Genomic DNA, 21,539 nt, shown 5'->3' with positions numbered 1-21,539 from the left:
TCTTGGCAAAGGAGTAATGCTCACAGGGATGTTAACATATTTGTGCACAAAATGTTAGAGAAATAAGCTTTTTGTGCGTATGGAACATTTCTGGGACCTTTTATTTCATCTCATGAAACATAGGACCAACACTTTACATGTTGCGTTTATATTTTTGTTCTCTGTGTGCGTGCGTGCGTGCGTGCAACAAGATCTTAACCCAGTTGAACACTTATGGGAGATGCAGTAGTGTTGCCTGAGACAGTGTTTTCCACCACCATCAACAAAACACCAAAAGATGGAATTTCATGGAAAAGAATGGTGTCATAACCCTCCAGACACTTGTAGAATCTATGCCAAGGCACATTTAAGTTGTTCTGGGAGCTTGTGGTGGCCCAAATCCTTTTAAAGAGACTTTATGTTGGTGTTTCCTTTATTTTGGCAGTGACCTGTATATTGTAATATACACGACATAAGCCAAAAGTATGTGGACACCTATTCGTCGGATGTCTCATTCCAGAATCATGGGCGGGCATTAATATGGAGTTGGTCCCCCCTTTGCTGCTATTACAGCCTCCACTTTTCAGGGAAGACTTTCCACTATATATTGGAACTTTGCTGCAGGGACTTGCTTCCATTCAGCCACGAGCATTAGTGAGGTCGGACGCTGATGTTGGTCGATTTTAGGCCTGGCTCGCAGTCGGCATTCCAATTCAGGTCACTGCTTTTTGCAGGCCAGTCAAGTTCTTCCACACCATTTCTTTATGGACCTCGCTTTGTGCATGGGGGCATTGTCATGCTGAAACAGGAAAGGGCCTTCCCCAAACTGCAGCCACAAAGTTGGAAGCACAGAATTGTCTAGAATGTCGTTGTATGCTTTAACGTTAAGATTTCCCTTCACTGGAACTAAGGGGCCTAGCCCAAACCATGAAAACAGCCCCAGACCATTATTCCTCCTCCTCCAAACTTTACAGTTGGCACTATGCATTGGGGCAGATAGCGTTCTCCTGGCATTCCAGCTGACACTTGGCATTGCGCATGGTGATCTTGGGCTTGTGTGTGGCTGCTCGGCCATGGAAACCGATTTCATGAAGCTCCCAACGAACAGTTATTGTACTGACGTTGCTTCCGGAGGCAGTTTGGAACTCGGTAGTGAGTGTTGCAACTGGGAACAGACGATTTGTATGCGCTGCGTGCTACAGCACCTTTCTGTGACCTTGTGTGGCCTACCACTTGGCGGCTGAGCCATTGTTGCTTCTAGACTTTTCCACTTAAAGTTGACTTGGGCAGCTCTAGAAGGGCAGACATTTGATGAACTGACTTGTTGGGAAGGTGCCATGTTGAAAGTCACTGAGCTCTTCAGTAAGGCCATTTACTGCCATTGTTTGTCTTTGGAGATTGCATGGCTGTGTGCTCGATTTCATACACGGGCTAGCAACGGGTGTGGCTGAAATAGCTGAATCCATTTATTTGAAGGTATGTCCACATACTTTTGTATATATAGTGTACAGTTGAAGTGGAGTTTTTTCAACCACTCCACAAATTTCTTGTTAACGAACTATAGTTTTGGCAAGTCGGTTAGGACATCTACTTTGTGCATGACACAAGTCATTTTTACAACAATTGTTGACAGACAGATTATTTCACTTATAATTCACTGTATCACAATTCCAGTGGGTCAGAAGTTTACATACAGTAAGTTGACTGTGCCTTTAAACAGCTTGGAAAATTCCATAAAATTATGTCATGGCTTTAGAAGCTTCTGATAGGCTAGTTGACATCATTTGAGTCAATTGGAGGTGTACCTGTGGATGTTTTTTTAGGCCTACCTTCAAACTCAGTGCCTCTTTGCTTGCCATCATGGGAAAATCAAAATAAATCAGCCAAGATCTCAGAAAACAAATTGTAGACCTCCACAGGTCTGGTTCATCCTTGGGAGCAATTTCCAAACGCCTGCAGGTACCATGTTCATCTGTACAAACAATAGCACAAAAGTATAAACACCATGGGACCACGCAGCCACCATACCGCTCAGGAAGGAGACACGTTCTGTCTCCTAGGGATGAACGTACTTTGGTGCGAAAAGTGCAAATCAATCCCAGAACAACAGCAGAGGACCTTGTGAAGATGCTGGAGGAAACAGGAACAAAAGTATCTATATCCACAGTAAAACGAGTCCTATATTGACATAACCCGAAAGGCCGCTCAGCAAGGAAGAAGCCACTTCTCCAAAACCGCCATAAAAAAGCCAGACTAAAGTTTGTAACTGCACATGGGGACAAAGATCATACTTTTTGGAGAAATGTCCTCTGGTCTGATGAAACAAAAATAGAACTGTTTGGCCATAATGACCATCGTTATGTTTGGAGGAGAGAAGGGGAGGCTTGCAAGCCGAAGAACACCATCCCAACCGTGAAGCACGGTAGTGGCTGCATCATGTTGTGGGGGTGCTTTGCTGCAGGGGGGTCTGCTGCACTTCACAAAATAGATGGGATCCTGAGGAAGGAAATTTATGTGGATATATTGAAGCAACATCTCAAGACATCAGTCAGGAAGTTAAAGCTTGGTATTAAATGGGTCTTCCAAATGGACAATGACCCCAAGCATACTTTCAAAGTTGTGGCAAAATGGCTTAAGGACAACAAAGTCAAGGTATTGGAGTGGCCATCACAAAGCCCTGACCTCAATCACATAAAAAATATGTGGGCAGAACTGAAAACGCATGTGCGAGCAAGGAGGCCTACAAACCTGACTCAGTTACACCTGCTCTGTTAGGAGTAATGAGCCAAAATTCACCCAACTTATTGTGGAAGGCTACCTGAAACGTTTGACCCAAGTTAAACAATTTAAAGGCAATGCTACCAAATGCTAATTGAGTGTGTGTAAACTTCTGACCCACTGGGAATATGATGAAAGAAATAAAAGCTGAAATAAATCATTCTCTCTACTATTATCCTGACATTTCACATTCTTAAAATGAAGTGGTTATCCTAACTGACCTAAGACAGGGAATTTTTACTTTGATTAAATGTCAGGAATTGTGAAAAACTGAGTTTAAATGTATTTGGCTAAGGTGTATGTAAACTTCCAACTGTATGTGAATTAGGAAATTAATACAATATGAGCGATTTAAAGTGAACTCTTAGTCCACACAAGTCCCCATCATCAGCTTTGTATCAGTCAGGCCATGTAATAGACCTTATTTGCGGAGGCTTTAGGTCAGACAATAACTATTTACAATAATGAGTTATACAGTCAAACACCAATTCAACATTCTCCTTATGTAAGTAAGTGGCAGATATCTGACATTAATCTTTGTATTGAGATGTTGTATTCTAGGTAGGACTATTATTAAAGAGAGGTTCTGTGTCCCAAATGGCACCGTATAGTCCCTTCATAGTGCTTTCCTTTTGACAAGATCCTTTTTAGGGCCTGGTCAAAAGTTGTCGACTATGTAGGATAGGTGTTGGAAATGTAGGATGATGGATTGGCGTATGGTGGTCCTCGTTGTTCCTCTGAGGGGACTGGAAAGATCACCTGCTTTGTTTTCCTCTAACATCTACAGCCATAGAACACCCCTGAAGAAGACTAATGGGAAGGTTTCACCTGGCACTTTTTTTCAGGCACCTAGACACAAACTATGAATCTATAAATAAATAAATAATCATATTTATTTCTCTCCCTCATTTCCCCCCCCCCCCCTCTCCCAACCCTCCCCCCTCCAGACGGCGAGAAGGACCACCCTAAGACCGAGGCGGGGGTCATCTGGAGGGTGACCGGCGGTCTCTTCAACATGACCAGAGGGGCGGTCGGCGCGACATGGGGAGGCGTGGCCTGGGTGGGCTGTAAGAGCTATGACATCACCAAGACGGTGGTGACCAGCGTGCCGGCCGCCGGCGTGGGATTAGTCAAAGGGGGCGTTTCCGTGGTGACGGGAGGAGTTGGAGCGGTAGGGTCCGCAGTAGCCAGTAAAGTGACACCAAAGAAAAAGGATAAGTCGGATTAGGCCTAGACCCAACTACCACCCCAATCTATGCGTCCTTCATTATCTGTCTGCTGTGCATAGGATCCATCTGGTTACCGATGGTAAGGATTCAGAGTTGAGATAAGCCCAATAAGCGTGAAAAGCCGAGTTAAGCTTGCGGATCTCAAGTCAGAATACTACCCTGAGGCAGCCATTACAGAGGGAATTTTATGGGATTGGTGACGATATAGGAAGGTTGAACTTACTGCCGATGTACTTCTGAGAGGGATCTCATGTTTTTGTGATTGACCTGGGTGTGGGAAGGGCATAATAATATGACGACCACGCACAATGTTTGTCATGCATAAGAACAATTTGGTAGCGATTCAGCAAGGACACATCTACACATTTCTCAAAGACTGGAGTTGATTTAAATTCTTCCAGTTTTATTATCTTTACGTTAGTATGAAAACAAAGTGAAAGGTACTTTTACACAACTTAATTTCACCAGTTTGACATCGGTGATTGGAGAACACACACCAAAAACGACGTGTGTATGTGAAGATGTACAGAGTGTGTATTATAATAGATATGTGAATAAAAGGTACGTGGATCCTATTGATGCAGATAGAGAAGGTAGGAGAGGGACTTTGCAGTCTTGAAACTCTATTGCAACTTGGATATTACAAAATTGTACAACAGGTGAGGGGATTTTTATTTTTTTTGAGTTGGAGACCTGTTAAATAAAGTGTGTTATTGCATAGAAACGGATCAAAAAAAAATCCTGAATGACACCTTTTTGTATACATGTTACTTATATCAGCAGAGGTCCTGGGGTGTTTAAAGAAATGAAGCACCATTTCACCACCAACGAAACACACGTACGTAAGGTCAAGGGTCATAGTTCATGCCTGCATGGCAAATATCACCCTATTCCCTTTATAGTGCATTACTTTTTACCAGGGCCCTCTTGTTTAAAAGTAGTGCGCTATATAGAGAATAGGGTGCCATGTGGGGCTCATCCTATGTCATTCACTTATATGGACTTTCCTCAAATCTATATGTATGTGCCTACCTGTACAATGTACACACATTAGATAGATAAGTACTGATAGTTGATAGTTCACACTGACATTCCCGGAGTATGAGGGCCAGTTGAAAACGAACCTGCTTTTTCTTTCCACGAATCACATTCACTTCTGGGTGCCAATATGTTTGGCATGAAAATGAGTTGACAAGATGCCAGAAACAGATCTGGGTACAGGCTAATTCATTTCCACATGGTTTACATTGTTACCATAGTGCTGAATTACTGTCCATTCTGATGAGACATTAGGTGTACACCAATCTATTTTTTGGTTATCTTTTTTTTTGTTCTTTTTTTGTATTTCAATGTTCACTAGAAAGAGAACACTCTTGGCATGGTTTTTCAACGCCCTTACTTTAAGCACCGCATGCTTCAAGTAGTCGTTTTTCCCTTCTTCCTGTTTATTATTATGACAAGTCTTGCCTATTTCATTTGATGCTTTTTCCTCTTGTCCTGTCTATTTACTGTTTTCCTCGTCTCTTACTCCTGCTAGTTAATATATGTATTGGGGACTCTGTTACTATAACCCGATGTGTGTTCCAAATTACACCCTGTTCCCTATTTAGTGCAGCACTTTTGACCAGGGCCCATAGGGGCTTTGGTCAAAAGTAGTGCACTATGTAGGGAATAGGGTGCAATTTAGGACGCATACCTGGACCTTTAAGACCAAGTAGATTTTTCTCTATGATAGAACTATTTTTGCAAAAACTGATGCTGTATTCTATAAATAAAACTACTCTGTATTTGAATTCAGATTGTTGCATTTTATTCGGTTGCTAAAAGAGGGTACGGCTTTATGTCTGTATGTATGACCCTCTGCCCTCTCTCTACCCCACCCTCACCCTCAGAGGAAGTTATGGGTCCAGTTATAGGTCCAGCTGATAGCAAGGAAATCAATGACATGTATTGGAAAAGCAGAGAAATTTGTCAGAATATTCCAAAGTCTGCTTTTGTATTACATAGTATCCATTTCCTTGACTCATATCTCAGTAAGCTTGACTTTCTACTTCTGCTGGTGTTGATGACTATTCTCTCCTTCTACTCTCCTTATACTGTAGTGGCAGTTTGCTGTGTACAAGGAGCAGTGATAGGAGATGAGGATAGATGTTCAGGTTGGGTTCAACCACTCCAAAGGTGTGAAATAATGTATTTTCCAGTTTCTATTTCATCCGTATGTGGATGTGCGGTTGATTTCGGCTTCGGTCATGCCTCTATAATCTGTTCAGTGACACATGGCAACAGTCAGCACTACACCTATTACAAGCCTCTATGGGCCCTGGTCAAAGGTAGGGCACTATAAAGGGAATAGGGTGTCATTTGGGACATTTGGCTCAAGCTGTGCTCCATCATCTCTCCCCTGTGCTGTGCACTGTACCAAATCACCAAATCACCTAGGCAAAGGTAAGAGTTGGATCTATCTCTGATGTTACTGTCAGCCCTCGTCTAGCAGCTGTGCCTCTTACTAACATGGTCTCCGCTCCTGTCCAGAGTGATGAAGGGGGTAGGAAGTACTGGTTATTGCCCATAATTGCCAATATTAAATGGGCATAATCGGATCCTACAGAGATACATACAGAACCACAGTATTCAATGCTTGCTATCACCCCCTCAGAGCAAATCATGTCGACTTGATAGGTCATATCAGTGCTCAAGCATTGAATACGGTTACACTGTCTCCCTATTGGTATAATGTATGCCCATTTAAACAAAGGGAAGTTCAAGTATACCTTTGTACTTGAGATCCCTTTGAACTTGAAATCCTTTTACACAAGCTCCTCGCCCCTGAATGAGACATGAGCTCCCCTAAATGCAACGAATGTCAAACTTTGGGTGTGGTCTCTAAATAATGCTAATTTAACCGTTCTCCTATTGGTAAATATGTTTTACAGTGGTACATATGAAAATAAGAGCTTCCAAATGAAACGAACACCCCCACCCCCATGGTTTAAACCAGCTGGTTCCCCAACTGGCGGCCCTCGGGTTGAATTTGGCACGCCGGTGGTTTTATTTTGCCGCCAAAGTTTTCTGAACAAAATAAATATACTTTTTCTCTTTCATTGTTGTATGTAATAAACTGTAAAAACACCAGGAAATCAGCTCCAAGTGATTTTAATTTAAGAAATCTGTTCCCAAGTAACCCCACATATAATAGAAACACGTGATCATATAGAAATGTAACAAGGTTTGAAATGATTATGTTTTAGTCAAACAATTCTGTTTGGGCTTCTTGCGGTCTAATTTGCAGTGTACAAATTATTCGTAATTATGTTTAGGCCCCTTGACCACCGGCTCAAGAAAATAAATCTACCCGCGGCTGAATCTAGTTGATGATCCCTGGTTTAAACCATTTATTTCTACGTGACTGCACAAACCGTCTCCCTGTCCAGCGCTGTCCACTCAGTAGGGCTGAACACATAGATATTTTTGTTGTACCTGCTCATTTTTTCCCACTTGTATGCCATACACCCTCCTTAAGGATCGGTGTCCCGCTAGCGGGACAACTTCCGGTGAAACTGGAGGGCGCGCAATTCAAATAAATAATCATAAATATTATGGATATTAAACATTTATGTACATATAAGTGTCTTATTTCGGGCTGAAAGCTTAAATTCTTGTTAATCTAACTGCACTGTCCAATTTACAGTAGCTATGACAGCGAAAATATGCCATGCGATTGTTTGAGGACGGCGCCCCACATCAAAATATTTTTCCACCGACAGGTTTCATACATATGACGATAAAATATTAAATTACTTTTTGGAAATCTTCCTCTGATTTGTCATCCAAAGGGTCCCAGTTATAACATGTAGTGTCATTTTGTCCCTCTACTAAAACTGTTATTTCTTATTTGTTTTTGAAGTTACAAGCCTGAAACCTTGAACATAGACTGCTGACAACCTGAGAAAGCCATAGGAATTGCATCCAGGGAGCTAATTTTCATTTATCTCTTGCCTTTCTAAGAGGAAAAACTTATGGTTGGTTTTTCTTTGGATTTTCTCCTACCATATCTATTGTGTTATATTCTCCTACATTAACATTTTAACATTTATACAAACCTCAAAGTGTTTTCTTTCCAATGATACCAATTATATGCATCTACTGGCTTCAGGGCCTGAGCTACAGGCAGTTTACTTTGGGCACGTCATTTAGGCAGGAAGTGGAGAAAAAAGGGTCCTAGACCTAAGTTATTTTTAAAACATAGCCTATGCCTCTTCCAGTGCATTAGATTTATCCATTGATTTATCATTGTTTGCTGTTGTCAGTCAGCTGTTTAGAGCGCAAATTGCTTTATTTTTCAGGTGCGCTCGGGTATTGGTGTTCTCTGTGCCGTCCATAGCTAAAAGATGTAGACCATTTATTTAGCTTTTATTTTCTATCAATATTTGTTTTTTTTCCTGGATCAACTGATGATGGTATCACTAGACAACTAGCCAATAGCTAGACATCAATGCGCATCTAATCCATCCAACATTAATGACAGTAGGCCTATAGTTGACTCTTTCGGTTAGAAGGATTTGATTTTGCAATGGCATAGGCTTACATTATTAAGGATTTGTGTGCCCATGAGAACTGTTCACGGCAAGACATAATTAAATGTTACATAGGCAAAGCTACACTTACAGTATCACTGCTCAGGCTAAGACCCAGATGCAGACACAGGAGGCGGATAGTACGAGTCTCAGAGTTTATTGCAGTACAAGGGGCAAGCAATTGTTGGGCAAGGCAGGCAAATATTCGTAATCCAAATCAGAGTCAGTCAGGTAAAGGATGGCAGGCAGGATCAGGAAACAGGAGACAAAGGTTTAACTCTAGATACATGGAGAGTGGAAAGTATATGGAGGGTGCGGAGCAACAGAAGGTGAACAGCAGAGGGACTAAGAACCTTAGAGATCGGGAAAGGACTGATAAAATGGGGCGGAAAGTTTGCAGGAATCCACCCAAAGGGGCAGATCCCGAGTAGAAAGTCTCAAAACCCCTGCCCAAGACGGAAGCGGGGAGCAGGGGTCCGGTGGCGGTTTGCCTGTCGTTGAAACCTGGAGGTGGTCTTGAGAAGAGCGGGCTCTCTTCCAGGTACAGCGACGGGTGAACATCTGGAAGAAGGTATGTTAGCCACTTGCTCCGGGAAGAGCGGGGGCTGAAAAGGCGAGAGACCAGTAGCAGAACAGGGAAGGGTGTTGCAGGCTTATTCCACCCACACGAGTTGCTGGCTCCAGGTGGTGGGATTGCGGGAGATGAGGCAACGAAGAGTCGTCTCCAAGTCCTGATTGGCTTGCTCCGACTGGCCGTTAGACTGGGGATGAAAACCAGAGGATAGGCTGGCCGACAACCCAATGATGGTGCAGAACACCCTCTAGAACCGGGATGAGAACTGAGGACCGTGATCGGAGACCATGTCGACCGGAAGTCCATGGATCCGGAAGACGTGCTGCACCATGTGCTGGACCGTCTCCTTAGCTGTGGGAAACTTAGGAAGAGACGTAAAATGGGTGGCTTTGGAAAACATATCCATGGTGGTGTTGCCGTCTGATGGAGGGAAACCCGTGACGAAGTCCAAGGATATATGGGACCAGGGGCGGTGAAGAACAGGGAGTGGTTGAAGGAGGCCAGCCGGAGCTTGCCGCGGATTCTTGTTTTGCACACACACAGTGCAGACAGCAACACATGTGGAGACGACAGTAACCATAGTGGCCACAAAAAATGTTTAGTCCGACTGGAGCCAGGATGACAGGTGAGTCTCGAGGAATGTACCCATTCCAGGACTGGAGAATGGGCAGAGCCCCCCCCCCCCCCACAGTGAGAACACTGTGCCTTGTGGACCAGACTGTCTATTCTCAAGATGATGGCAGCCGCTAAACAGGAAGTAGGGAGGATGGTGTCAGGGTCTGATGATGTAGTAGTGGGGCTTTACAGACATGAGAGTGCGTCAGGCTTCACATTCTTGGACCCCGGGCGGTAGGAGATAGTAAAATGGAAACGAGTGAATAACAGGGCCCATCTCACCTCCCTGGAGTTGAGTTGAGGCGCTGCAGTTGAGACACTGGGCAGTGCAGAGATATTCCAGGTTCTTATGGTCCATCCACACCAAGAATTTCTAACCAATGCCTCCATTCCAACGCCATCTTAATTGCGAGAGACCATATGAACGGAACCTTGGGAGAGGAGAGTGCAGAGAGGGGGGAAGCAAGGGTGCTGTAACCCTGGGTGAAAATGACGGTAGAAATTAGCCAACCTTAGGATACGTTGCAGCTACACTCTGGATGTGGGTTGAGGTCAATCCACCACCGCTCTCACCTTGTCAGGGTCCATCTGAATATGCCCTGCAGTGATGACGTATCCAAGGAAGGAGATGGTGGAGTGATGAAACTCACATTTCTCCGCATTCACGAAAAGCTGGTTCTCCAGGAGATGCTGGAGGACCTGTCGGACATGGAGGACGTGCTTTTGAGCTGACCCGAGAATAAATGAGGATGTCGTTGAGGTTGACAAACACAAATTGGTTCAATATGTCACGGAGCACATCATTGACCAGGTCCTGGAACACTGTGGGAGCATTGGTCAGTCCAAACGGCATCACCAGGTGCCCGCTAGCCGTGTTAAAGGCGGTCTTCCACTCGTCTTCTTCCTGTATCCGAATCAGATGATAGACGGTCCGAAGGTGCAACTTGGAGAAGATGACCGCCCCCTAGAGATGGCTTGAAAGATGAGTGGTAGCGGGTAATGTTTTTTAACCATAATGTCATTAAGATCCCGGTAGTCGATACGCGGATGCAGGGTCTTGTCCTTCTTCTCCACAAAAAGAACCCTGCTCCTGACCTGACAGGGAATAAAGGGCCGACGCGGAGGAAGAAATGTGGTGCGGGCAGAGGTGAAAACCTCACGTAAGTCCTGGTACTCTGTGGGAACGGTGGAGAGATCTGAGGCTTTACCCAAACCCGCAGGGAGACATCCCGGGGCAGGCTGCGCCGACTTCAGACAATGTGTGTGGAAAAACGTACTCCAACCCGTGATGGAATCCGTGGTCCAGTCAATTAAGGGGTTGTGCCTCTGGAGCCATGAGAACCCCAAAACCATGGGTATATGAGGAGACTCCAGGAGCAGAAACTGCATAGACTCACTGTGGTTGCCTGACACTCGCAGGCTGATGGGAACCATATTGTGGGCAACTCTGCCAATAGAGTGCCAATCCAGCGCTCTGCTATCCATCGGGGTGGAAAGGGGTTGGCTGGAGACACCAGGGTAGTGTCCATAAAGTTCTCGTCAGCCCCAGAGTCAATGAGCATTCAGATGGATTTGGACTGGTCTCCCCACAACAGGGTAGCATAGAGGGGGTTACGAGTAGTGAGAGATTGGAATCTCCCAGGGGCGGTGAAGAACAGGGAGTGGTTGAAGGAGGCCAGCCGGAGCTTGCCGCGGATTCTTGTTTTGCACACACACAGTGCAGACAGCAACACATGTGGAGACGACAGTAACCATAGTGGCCACAAAAAATGTTTAGTCCGACTGGAGCCAGGATGACAGGTGAGTCTCGAGGAATGTGGAGACACCAGGGTAGTGTCCATAAAGTTCTCGTCAGCCCCAGAGTCAATGAGCATTCAGATGGATTTGGACTGGTCTCCCCACAACAGGGTAGCATAGAGGGGGTTACGAGTAGTGAGAGATTGGAATCTCCCAGGGGCGGTGAAGAACAGGGAGTGGTTGAAGGAGGCCAGTGGGGAGACCACTGGCCTCCCCACTGGCGGGGGGGGGGCTCTGCCCATTCTCCAGTCCTGGAATGGGTACATTCCTCGAGACTCACCTGTCATCCTGGCTCCAGTCGGACTAAACATTTTTTGTGGCCACTATGGTTACTGTCGTCTCCACATGTGTTGCTGTCTGCACTGTGTGTGTGCAAAACAAGAATCCGCGGCAAGCTCCGGCTGGCCTCCTTCAACCACTCCCTGTTCTTCACCGCCCCTGGGAGATTCCAATCTCTCACTACTCGTAACCCCCTCTATGCTACCCTGTTGTGGGGAGACCAGTCCAAATCCATCTGAATGCTCATTGACTCTGGGGCTGACGAGAACTTTATGGACACTACCCTGGTGTCTCCACATTCCTCGAGACTCACCTGTCATCCTGGTTGAAGGAGGCACACACACAGTGCAGACAGCAACACATGTGGAGACGACAGTAACCATAGTGGCCACAAAAAATGTTTAGTCCGACTGGAGCCAGGATGACAGGTGAGTCTCGAGGAATGTACCCATTCCAGGACTGGAGAATGGGCAGAGCCCCCCCCCCCCCCACAGTGAGAACACTGTGCCTTGTGGACCAGACTGTCTATTCTCAAGATGATGGCAGCCGCTAAACAGGAAGTAGGGAGGATGGTGTCAGGGTCTGATGATGTAGTAGTGGGGCTTTACAGACATGAGAGTGCGTCAGGCTTCACATTCTTGGACCCCGGGCGGTAGGAGATAGTAAAATGGAAACGAGTGAATAACAGGGCCCATCTCACCTCCCTGGAGTTGAGTTGAGGCGCTGCAGTTGAGACACTGGGCAGTGCAGAGATATTCCAGGTTCTTATGGTCCATCCACACCAAGAATTTCTAACCAATGCCTCCATTCCAACGCCATCTTAATTGCGAGAGACCATATGAACGGAACCTTGGGAGAGGAGAGTGCAGAGAGGGGGGAAGCAAGGGTGCTGTAACCCTGGGTGAAAATGACGGTAGAAATTAGCCAACCTTAGGATACGTTGCAGCTACACTCTGGATGTGGGTTGAGGTCAATCCACCACCGCTCTCACCTTGTCAGGGTCCATCTGAATATGCCCTGCAGTGATGACGTATCCAAGGAAGGAGATGGTGGAGTGATGAAACTCACATTTCTCCGCATTCACGAAAAGCTGGTTCTCCAGGAGATGCTGGAGGACCTGTCGGACATGGAGGACGTGCTTTTGAGCTGACCCGAGAATAAATGAGGATGTCGTTGAGGTTGACAAACACAAATTGGTTCAATATGTCACGGAGCACATCATTGACCAGGTCCTGGAACACTGTGGGAGCATTGGTCAGTCCAAACGGCATCACCAGGTGCCCGCTAGCCGTGTTAAAGGCGGTCTTCCACTCGTCTTCTTCCTGTATCCGAATCAGATGATAGACGGTCCGAAGGTGCAACTTGGAGAAGATGACCGCCCCCTAGAGATGGCTTGAAAGATGAGTGGTAGCGGGTAATGTTTTTTAACCATAATGTCATTAAGATCCCGGTAGTCGATACGCGGATGCAGGGTCTTGTCCTTCTTCTCCACAAAAAGAACCCTGCTCCTGACCTGACAGGGAATAAAGGGCCGACGCGGAGGAAGAAATGTGGTGCGGGCAGAGGTGAAAACCTCACGTAAGTCCTGGTACTCTGTGGGAACGGTGGAGAGATCTGAGGCTTTACCCAAACCCGCAGGGAGACATCCCGGGGCAGGCTGCGCCGACTTCAGACAATGTGTGTGGAAAAACGTACTCCAACCCGTGATGGAATCCGTGGTCCAGTCAATTAAGGGGTTGTGCCTCTGGAGCCATGAGAACCCCAAAACCATGGGTATATGAGGAGACTCCAGGAGCAGAAACTGCATAGACTCACTGTGGTTGCCTGACACTCGCAGGCTGATGGGAACCATATTGTGGGCAACTCTGCCAATAGAGTGCCAATCCAGCGCTCTGCTATCCATCGGGGTGGAAAGGGGTTGGCTGGAGACACCAGGGTAGTGTCCATAAAGTTCTCGTCAGCCCCAGAGTCAATGAGCATTCAGATGGATTTGGACTGGTCTCCCCACAACAGGGTAGCATAGAGGGGGTTACGAGTAGTGAGAGATTGGAATCTCCCAGTATGGCTCACCAGTGTACTCGTACCTACTGATGAGCCTGGTCTTGTAATGGGCAGGTAGATAAGAAATGTCCCGTAGCTCCACAATACAGACAGCTTTTGGTGTTCAGTCTGCGTAAACACTCAGCAGGAGACAATCTAGCTCTGCCCAGTTGCATGGGCTCCGGATGAGGCGAGTCAACAGCCCTCTGTGATTTCCGAGGGAACTCGGGTGACACCGGATTCTCTTGGAAATGTAGACATCAGGGATTCCTTGGAGGCGATGTGGAATTAGAGGACGAGCGAGGGCGACAGGGAACAGACCCCCTCTCCCTCCTACGTTCCCGTAGCCGCCCATCGATCCGAATGGTCAAGGCTATGAGGGAGACGAGTTCCATGGGCTGCGAGCTCATCTTTAATCACCTCCGATAATCCGTGACGGAAGGTGTCGAACAGGGCTTCCAGGTTCCAGTCACTCTGCGGCTGTGATGTGCCCTCCCGGAGATCAGCGTTACCAGGTACGCTGTCTTCGAGCAGTCCGAGGGTAATGAAGAATGCTGCAGCTCGAAGATGAGGGAGCATTGCAGAGCTGGTTCGAGTTTGCTGGATCAGTCATGGCCAGTTCGTACTGTCACGGCTCAGGCTAAGACCCAGACCCAGTTCCAGAATCTCCAGCATAGCACTCTGGAGGAGGTAAGCAAGATCCTCGGGACACCGGGGTAGACTGAGAAGAAGCGCCGCTGGTGGCGAGGTTGCTGAGAGTCTTTGGGATCACTGATGTGGCTTGCTGCCTAGTTGGGAACCCGTGGAATTGCTCCAGCAATGTATTGAATGCGTAGTCTTGGCTTTCTGCCAGGGTATTGAGTCCCTCCATTAGGCTTTGCAGTAACTCCTTGTGTCTTCCAATGGTGACTCCTTGGGAGGAGACAGCATTGCAGAGCTGGTCCGAGTCTGCTGGATCAGTCATGGCCAGTTCGTACTGTCACGGTTCAGGCTAAGACCCAGATGCAGACACAGGAGGTGGCTAGTACACGTCTCTGAGTTTATTACAGTACAAGGGGTAGGCAATCGGTAGGTCAAGGCAGGCAAATACTCGTAGTCCAACTCAGAGTCAGGCAGGTACAGGACTGCAGGCAGGATCAGTGTCAGGACAGGCAGAAAGGTCAGAAATGGGGAGACTAGGAACACACTGGTAAGACTTGACGGGACAAGACGAACTGGCAACAGACAACCAGAATACGCAGGTATAAATACACATGAGGTAATGGGAGACACCTGGTGGGGGATAGGAGACAATCAAAAGACAGGTGAAACAGATCAGGGTGTGACATACAGTGCATTTTCCAGGATCTCCAAGATCTAGGAATCGTTCAGGGTTTAAGTTCAATGTTCTAATTCAATTGTTGAATGCTTAATAATTACAAATAACACTGTCATTAATGTAAGGAAAGAAAGGTAGTGTTTAATGTCACATGATCTGTGAAGACTCAACTCAGGAATTATGGACAACTAGGGTGTAAACATGTTTTGGTTCAACTCGTGTATTATACTGAATGTAGTCTACCTGTTCTGCGTTGTTCATGTGTGTAAAATTGCCTCAGCTGAGAGGGTAGGTTACTGGCAGTGGTGTAGGACTAGTGCAGGGTAAACGCAACTAAACGCAGTTTACACACCTTTTTCAGAAAAATGCACTGAAAGTATAGGGACTTTTTTCCCCGTGACTGTAGCCCAGTGTAATACATTGACTGTGTGTGTTAGGGTGACCACCACAGTTTCAGTCCCATTTCAGGTGTCCCGACTTTTTTAGGCTACAAAAAAAAGGTAAATTTGTCAGGGAGCTACTTCAATTAATGTAAGCCTCATCAATGGCATTCATCAAATGTCATTAGGCACACGTTTTGGGTGTTTTGTAACTGATGTGTTTTTCCATTCATCAAAGGTGTGATTGTACACACATTGCACTGTTTGGATTATTTTAGAGTGGACAACATGCGCACAGGTAGCCTACTTTCTGAGGTGATTTGTTTGACAATAAAATGAAAGCATCATGACTGATTGTGTTCATGCCATATTAAAAGGTCATTCGTTTTTACTGTTAAATTATGTCTTTATTATTAGGCACCCCTTTTGGGTGTCAGGGAACATGCAAGGAGTAAAAACATGCATTATTTTCTTTGGGAATGTTGTGAAGTAAAAGTTATAATAAAGTAAAGATACCCCCCAAACAACTACTAAAGTTTTACTTTAAAGTACACCTTAGTTTGAGATCCCTTTACAGTTTAGGGACGTGTAAGTAAGCCTTGGTTTGAGATCCCTTTACAGTTTAGGGACGTGTAAGTAAGCCTTGGTTTGAGATCCCTTTACAGTTTTAAAATATATAAAAGACCAGTGGTATAAAAGACCATTGTTACTTCATACAGAAGCTTTTGTTAAAGTATCAGCAATCTTTGCCCATGACTACTGTACCAGCCAGCTAGGGTAGGCTTTGCTCTTTTTGGGCATCTCATTTACTTGCAGAGTTGAACAGAGGTACTAAACTAAGGAAAGAACAGAACTGTATCGCTGTCAACCTGCAAATAACTGTAATGCAATCATTGTGAGTACAGATTGTTCTCCTCCATTCATACTGTAGTACAGCTCTCTCTTTCTCTCTCTCTTCCTCTCTCTCTCCCTCTAGCTCATTCTCTCTCACCCTCTCTTTCTCTCGCTCTTTCTCATTCTCAACCTCTTGGTGGTTTGGCAGGAATATACACAGATGATTAGAGACATTTCAACAACGACAAAAAAAGGTTAGAGAGAATGGATGGATGGGATCCTGAGGGCTTTTCACTGTGGCAGAATGGTAATCTGATTTGCCATGTGCGTGCTCATCACGACAGTCCCAAAGTAATTACTTTAGTATTGGCAAGATTGGGATGTTGACAATTCTGAGTTATTACAGCAAAATTGAAAGGAATTGAGTCACTATCCCCTATCAATAAGATTTGTTCAAATAATACTCAATCAACGTTTTAAACCCACGAAAGCATACTACTGAGAATAAGGCAGTTTATTTGCTTTGCATTCTAAGAAGAAAAAATACAAACTAACACCCTACCGTTGCCTTTCTTGCACTAACACTTGTGCGTGTCATTTTTTTACTAGCGCTGACTGCTTTATTGAGGAAAAGTTGTACTTATGACTGTGATATGTAGTTGTCTTACCTATCTACCTTAAGATAAATGCACTAACTGTAAGTGGCTCTGAATAAGAGCATCTGCTAAATGACTCAAATGTAAATGTATTTGTAGCTAGTATGGATATTGGAAAATTACCTCTGTCTGTTGTGCTGCACACAACATATCAGTAAATAGCCAGCATAAATATATCTGAACTCGGGCTATACAGTATATTGTCTTGATAGAATGATAGAGTGACCACAGGGCTGTGGATTGCTGCCTCAGCACACTTGTTTATAGATGAAAAAGCAATACATGTTGGAGTGGTCTGATAATGTGTGTTCATTTCAAAGTAGAAGGGGTCTTTCAAATTCAGGCACTCTGCACAGACATAATCTGTTCCCAGACCAGCAACCTTATAAACAGTTTCTTTGAGGAGTAAAGAACTCAACTTTATGAATGACACCCCCTTAATATTTCAGAGAATATTCAACGGAGGTTGGGAAAGGTCAGTTCCCTGCCTGTCCTTATCACTGTCACTGTTTTATGCAAAGCATTAACAAGGGCCTTCCTCACGTTATTGTGACAGCAAAATTATACATTTCTGTAGATTAAAAAAAAATATATATATATCTATTCTATTCCTTCCAGAAACCATAACACCCACTAGCCTGACAATGTTGTGAAGACAGCAGCTAGTTTAATTCTTACTTAGTGCTTCCTGAGACAAATCAGCAACAGCAGCTGTCTCCTATTGCCTGCCTGCTCCACATCGTCAATAGATGACCTGGAAGTATAATTAAACAATTCCAACACCTAGCTGACATTTGGTCAATCCAGGCAAACTCCAGTCTCCAGTCTCTGTCCTTAATGGTACCCTATTCCCTAAATAGCGCACTACTTTTGACCAGAACCCTATGGGCCAAGCCTGGAATTTCGTGATTTTAGGGGCAAGGCCATTGGCCTTCAAGAGGTGCCCAATCTGCCATGCCCATTGAATCAGATGGCTTATTCATCACAAAACCATTTGATGTTGGCAATTATTTTAATGATTATTTAATTGGCAAAGTGGGCAAACTTAGGCAGGAAATGCCCGTGACAAACAGTGAGCAATTATATGAATCTATAAAAAATAAAAAATAAACGAATAATGAAAGAAAAGCAGTGCATTTTGAATTTTGTAAAGTTAGTGTGGGAGAGGTGTAAAAATTATTGTTAAAGATCAATAATGGCAAACCTGGCATTGACAACTTAGATGGAAAACTACTGAGGATGGTGGCTGACTCTATAGCCACTCCTATCTGTCATATTTTTAATCTGAGCCTAGAGGAAAGTCTTTGTCCTCAAACCTGGAGGGAAGCCAAAGTAATTCCGTTTCCCAAGAGTGGTAAAGCAGCTTTTACTGGTTCTAACAGCAGACCTATAAGCTTGCTGCCAGCTCTTAGCAAACTGTTGGAAAAAATTGTGTTTGACCAAATACAATGCTATTTCTCTGTAAACAAATTAACAACATACTTTCAGCATGCTTATAGAGAAGGGCACTCAACATGTACTGTACTGACACAAATGACTGATGATCGGTTGAAAGAAATTGATAATAAGAAGATTGTGGGAGCTGTACTGTTAGATTTCCGTGCAGCCTTTGATTTTATTGACCATAACCTGTTGTTGAAAAAACTTAAGTGCTATAGCTTTTCAACCTCTGCCATATTGTGGATTCAGAGCTATCTATCTAATATAACTCAAAGGGTTTTCTTTAATAGAAGCTTCTCTAATGTCAAACATGTGAAGTGTGGAGTACCGCAGGGCATCTCTCTAGGCCCTCTACTCTTTTCTATTTTTATCAATGACCTGCCATTGGAATTAAACAAAGAATGTATGTCCATGTATGCTGATGATTCAACCATATACGCATCAGCAACCACAGCTAATGAAGTCACTGAAACTCTTAACAAAGAGTTGGTCTGTTTTGGAATGGGTGGCCAGTAATAAACTGGTCCTGAACATCTCTAAAACTAAGAGCATTGTATTTGGTACAAATCATTCCTTAAGTGCTAGACCTCAGATGAATCTGGTAATGAATGGTGTGGATGTTGAACAAGTTGAGGAGACTAAATTACTTGGCGTTACCTTAGATTGTAAACTGTCATGGTCAACATATAGATTCAATGGTTGCAAAGATGGGGAAAGGTCTAGCCGTAATAAAGAGATGCTGTGCTTTTTTGACACCACACTCCAAAAAGCAGGTTCTGCAGGTTCTATTTTTTGTCTAATCTTGATTATTGTCCAGTCGTGTGGTCCAGTGCTGCAAGGAAAGACCTAGTTAAGCTGCAGCTGGCCCAGAACAGAGCGGCACGTTTTGCTCTTAATTGTAATTAGAGGGCTGATATAAATACTATGCATGCCAGTCTCTCTTGGCTAAGAGTTGAGGAGAAACTGACTGCATCACTTATTCTTTTTATAAGAAACATTAATTGTTTCCATAGTCAATTTACACACAGCTCTGACACACACACTTATCCCACCAGACATGCCACCAGGGTTATTTTCATAGTCCCCAAATTCAAGAAAACATACAGTATTATATAGAGCCCAGATTGCATGGAACTTCCTTCCATCTCATATTGCTCAAATAAACAGCAAACCTGGTTTCAAAAAACAGATAAAGCAACACCTCACGGCACAACTCTCCCCTATTTGACCTAGATAGTTTGTGTGTATGCATTGATATGTAGGCTACATGTGCCTTTTTAAAAATGCATGTAGTTCTGTCCTTGAGCTGTTCTTGTCTAATGATGTTCTGTATTATGTCATTCTGTATTATGTTTCATGTTTTGTGTGGACCTCAGGAAGAGTAGCTGCTGCTTTTGCAACAGTTAATAATGGGGATCCTAATAAAATACCAAATAACCAATCTGCTAGGGCACCAAGGCCAATTCAAATGAATTAAATAGTCAATTAAATGTATTTAAAATCCGAAAAACAGTAGCTACTCTGTTAAGAAAACCATAAGTATATGTAAATATCCATAAATGTACATGTGTAGGTGATAGCCTATGCGTATTGGCTACTGCCTGTCATGTTCAGACCGATGCTGACATGAGGGAGGCGCCTGGAAATGTAGCCAAACTTTAATGAGACTTTTAACAAATATAATGTAGGATCGTTATTAATATCTAAATGCTTGATTCTGTCGACATACTTGAGTCACTGTTCATTCCAACGGGAGAGAAAGACCCGTGCCTGTCGCGCACTGCAACATCAACCACCTTGCACTTGTTGGTGCGTCTTCTGATCCTCCCGCTTTCTAACATTTCTGAAGGATATTTTCATCTCTGTCATATGCCGCTTGTGCACTTTTGAGAACGGTGTTTTCCCGCTATGTCGAGGTTGTATTCATTTGGGATCTATCGCATCACAGAGTATATTTGTAATATTTGTTTCCTGCACAGAAGGACACGCTGACCAATAGAATAGGTCAACATTTGTACTTTGGGGGATAGTAGATTGACATAGGCTAGTGTCCTTGCTGTTCGTTAGGCCTACTCATCTTGTTGGCTGACGAAAGTACATGTGGGCAGTTCTTCTAACATCTTCAATATGCGCCTTGGAATTCGATCAGGAGGATGCGCGCCGTTGCATCCCGGATGTGTCTGTCTCAACTGTAGCCTACGTCGGAGCTGAGAGCCATGGAAGCAATGTTCCCTCTAATTATTTAGCGAAAGACACAATCCTCACATTAACAACCTATACTTGTTGATGCGTCTTTTTTGATCACCCCTCTTTCTAAATTTCTGAAGGATTTTTTTTTCATCTCTGTCATATGAAACCGCTTGCATTTCACGTGCACTTTTGAGAATGTTGTTTTTCCGCTAATTGCATTTTGGAACATTCGTGTTCATTGCCTACTGCCCTGTGCGGATGGATGCGTTTATACTGTGAAGAAATAGCCTAATCGTTTATCACCATTTTAAGATAAACATTCTGATCTGTTGCATCAGCCTCATTGCTTTACTTTTTGTTATGTCAAGGTTGTATTAATTTGGGATATTGTCACACCCTGACCATAGTTTGCTTTGTATGTTTCTATGTTTTGGTTGGTCAGGGTGTGATCTGAGTGGGCATTCTATGTTGGATATCTTGTTTGTCTATTTCTATGTCTGGCCTGATATGGTTCTCAATCAGAGGCAGGTGTTAGTCATTGTCTCTGATTGGGAACCATATTTAGGTAGCCTGGGTTTCACTGTGTGTTTGTGGGTGATTGTTCCTGTCTCTACTCCACAGCTACTGTGGCTATTTGATCATAATGTGGGCCTCCTAGATTGGCCTACCATTTTAAAAAAACAATGGAGAAAATGCATCCCATAACATTTGAACATGTTAATAGCTGTTTTATCACAGTAGTAGCCAATGTCTGGTGTTCAATGAAGGCCTACAATCCATGAGACTTTAAAAAATAACAATGCAGGGCTTGACATCAACATGTTTATCCACTTGTGCTTCAGACATGGTGACTGAA

General features: G+C 44.3%; 1 protein-coding gene across 1 annotated transcript in view; it reads left to right on the top strand.

The window, feature by feature from the left end:
• Positions 1–5,779, top strand: part of zgc:101566 (transmembrane protein 263) — a 53,412-nt gene extending 47,633 nt beyond the window's left edge. Inside the window, exon 3 of the mRNA XM_020480068.2 lies at positions 3,705–5,779. Within this exon, the coding sequence (XP_020335657.2) occupies positions 3,705–3,985 (281 nt within the window). The 3' untranslated portion in view covers positions 3,986–5,779. The remainder of the gene's footprint in view (positions 1–3,704) is intronic.
• The last annotated feature ends 15,760 nt before the right edge of the window (positions 5,780–21,539 follow it).

This window comes from Oncorhynchus kisutch, linkage group LG4 (assembly GCF_002021735.2).
Source record: "Oncorhynchus kisutch isolate 150728-3 linkage group LG4, Okis_V2, whole genome shotgun sequence".
Classification (NCBI taxonomy): domain Eukaryota; kingdom Metazoa; phylum Chordata; class Actinopteri; order Salmoniformes; family Salmonidae; genus Oncorhynchus; species Oncorhynchus kisutch.
Note: the sequence above shows the minus strand (reverse complement) of the source record. Positions and strands in the feature narration are given on the sequence as shown.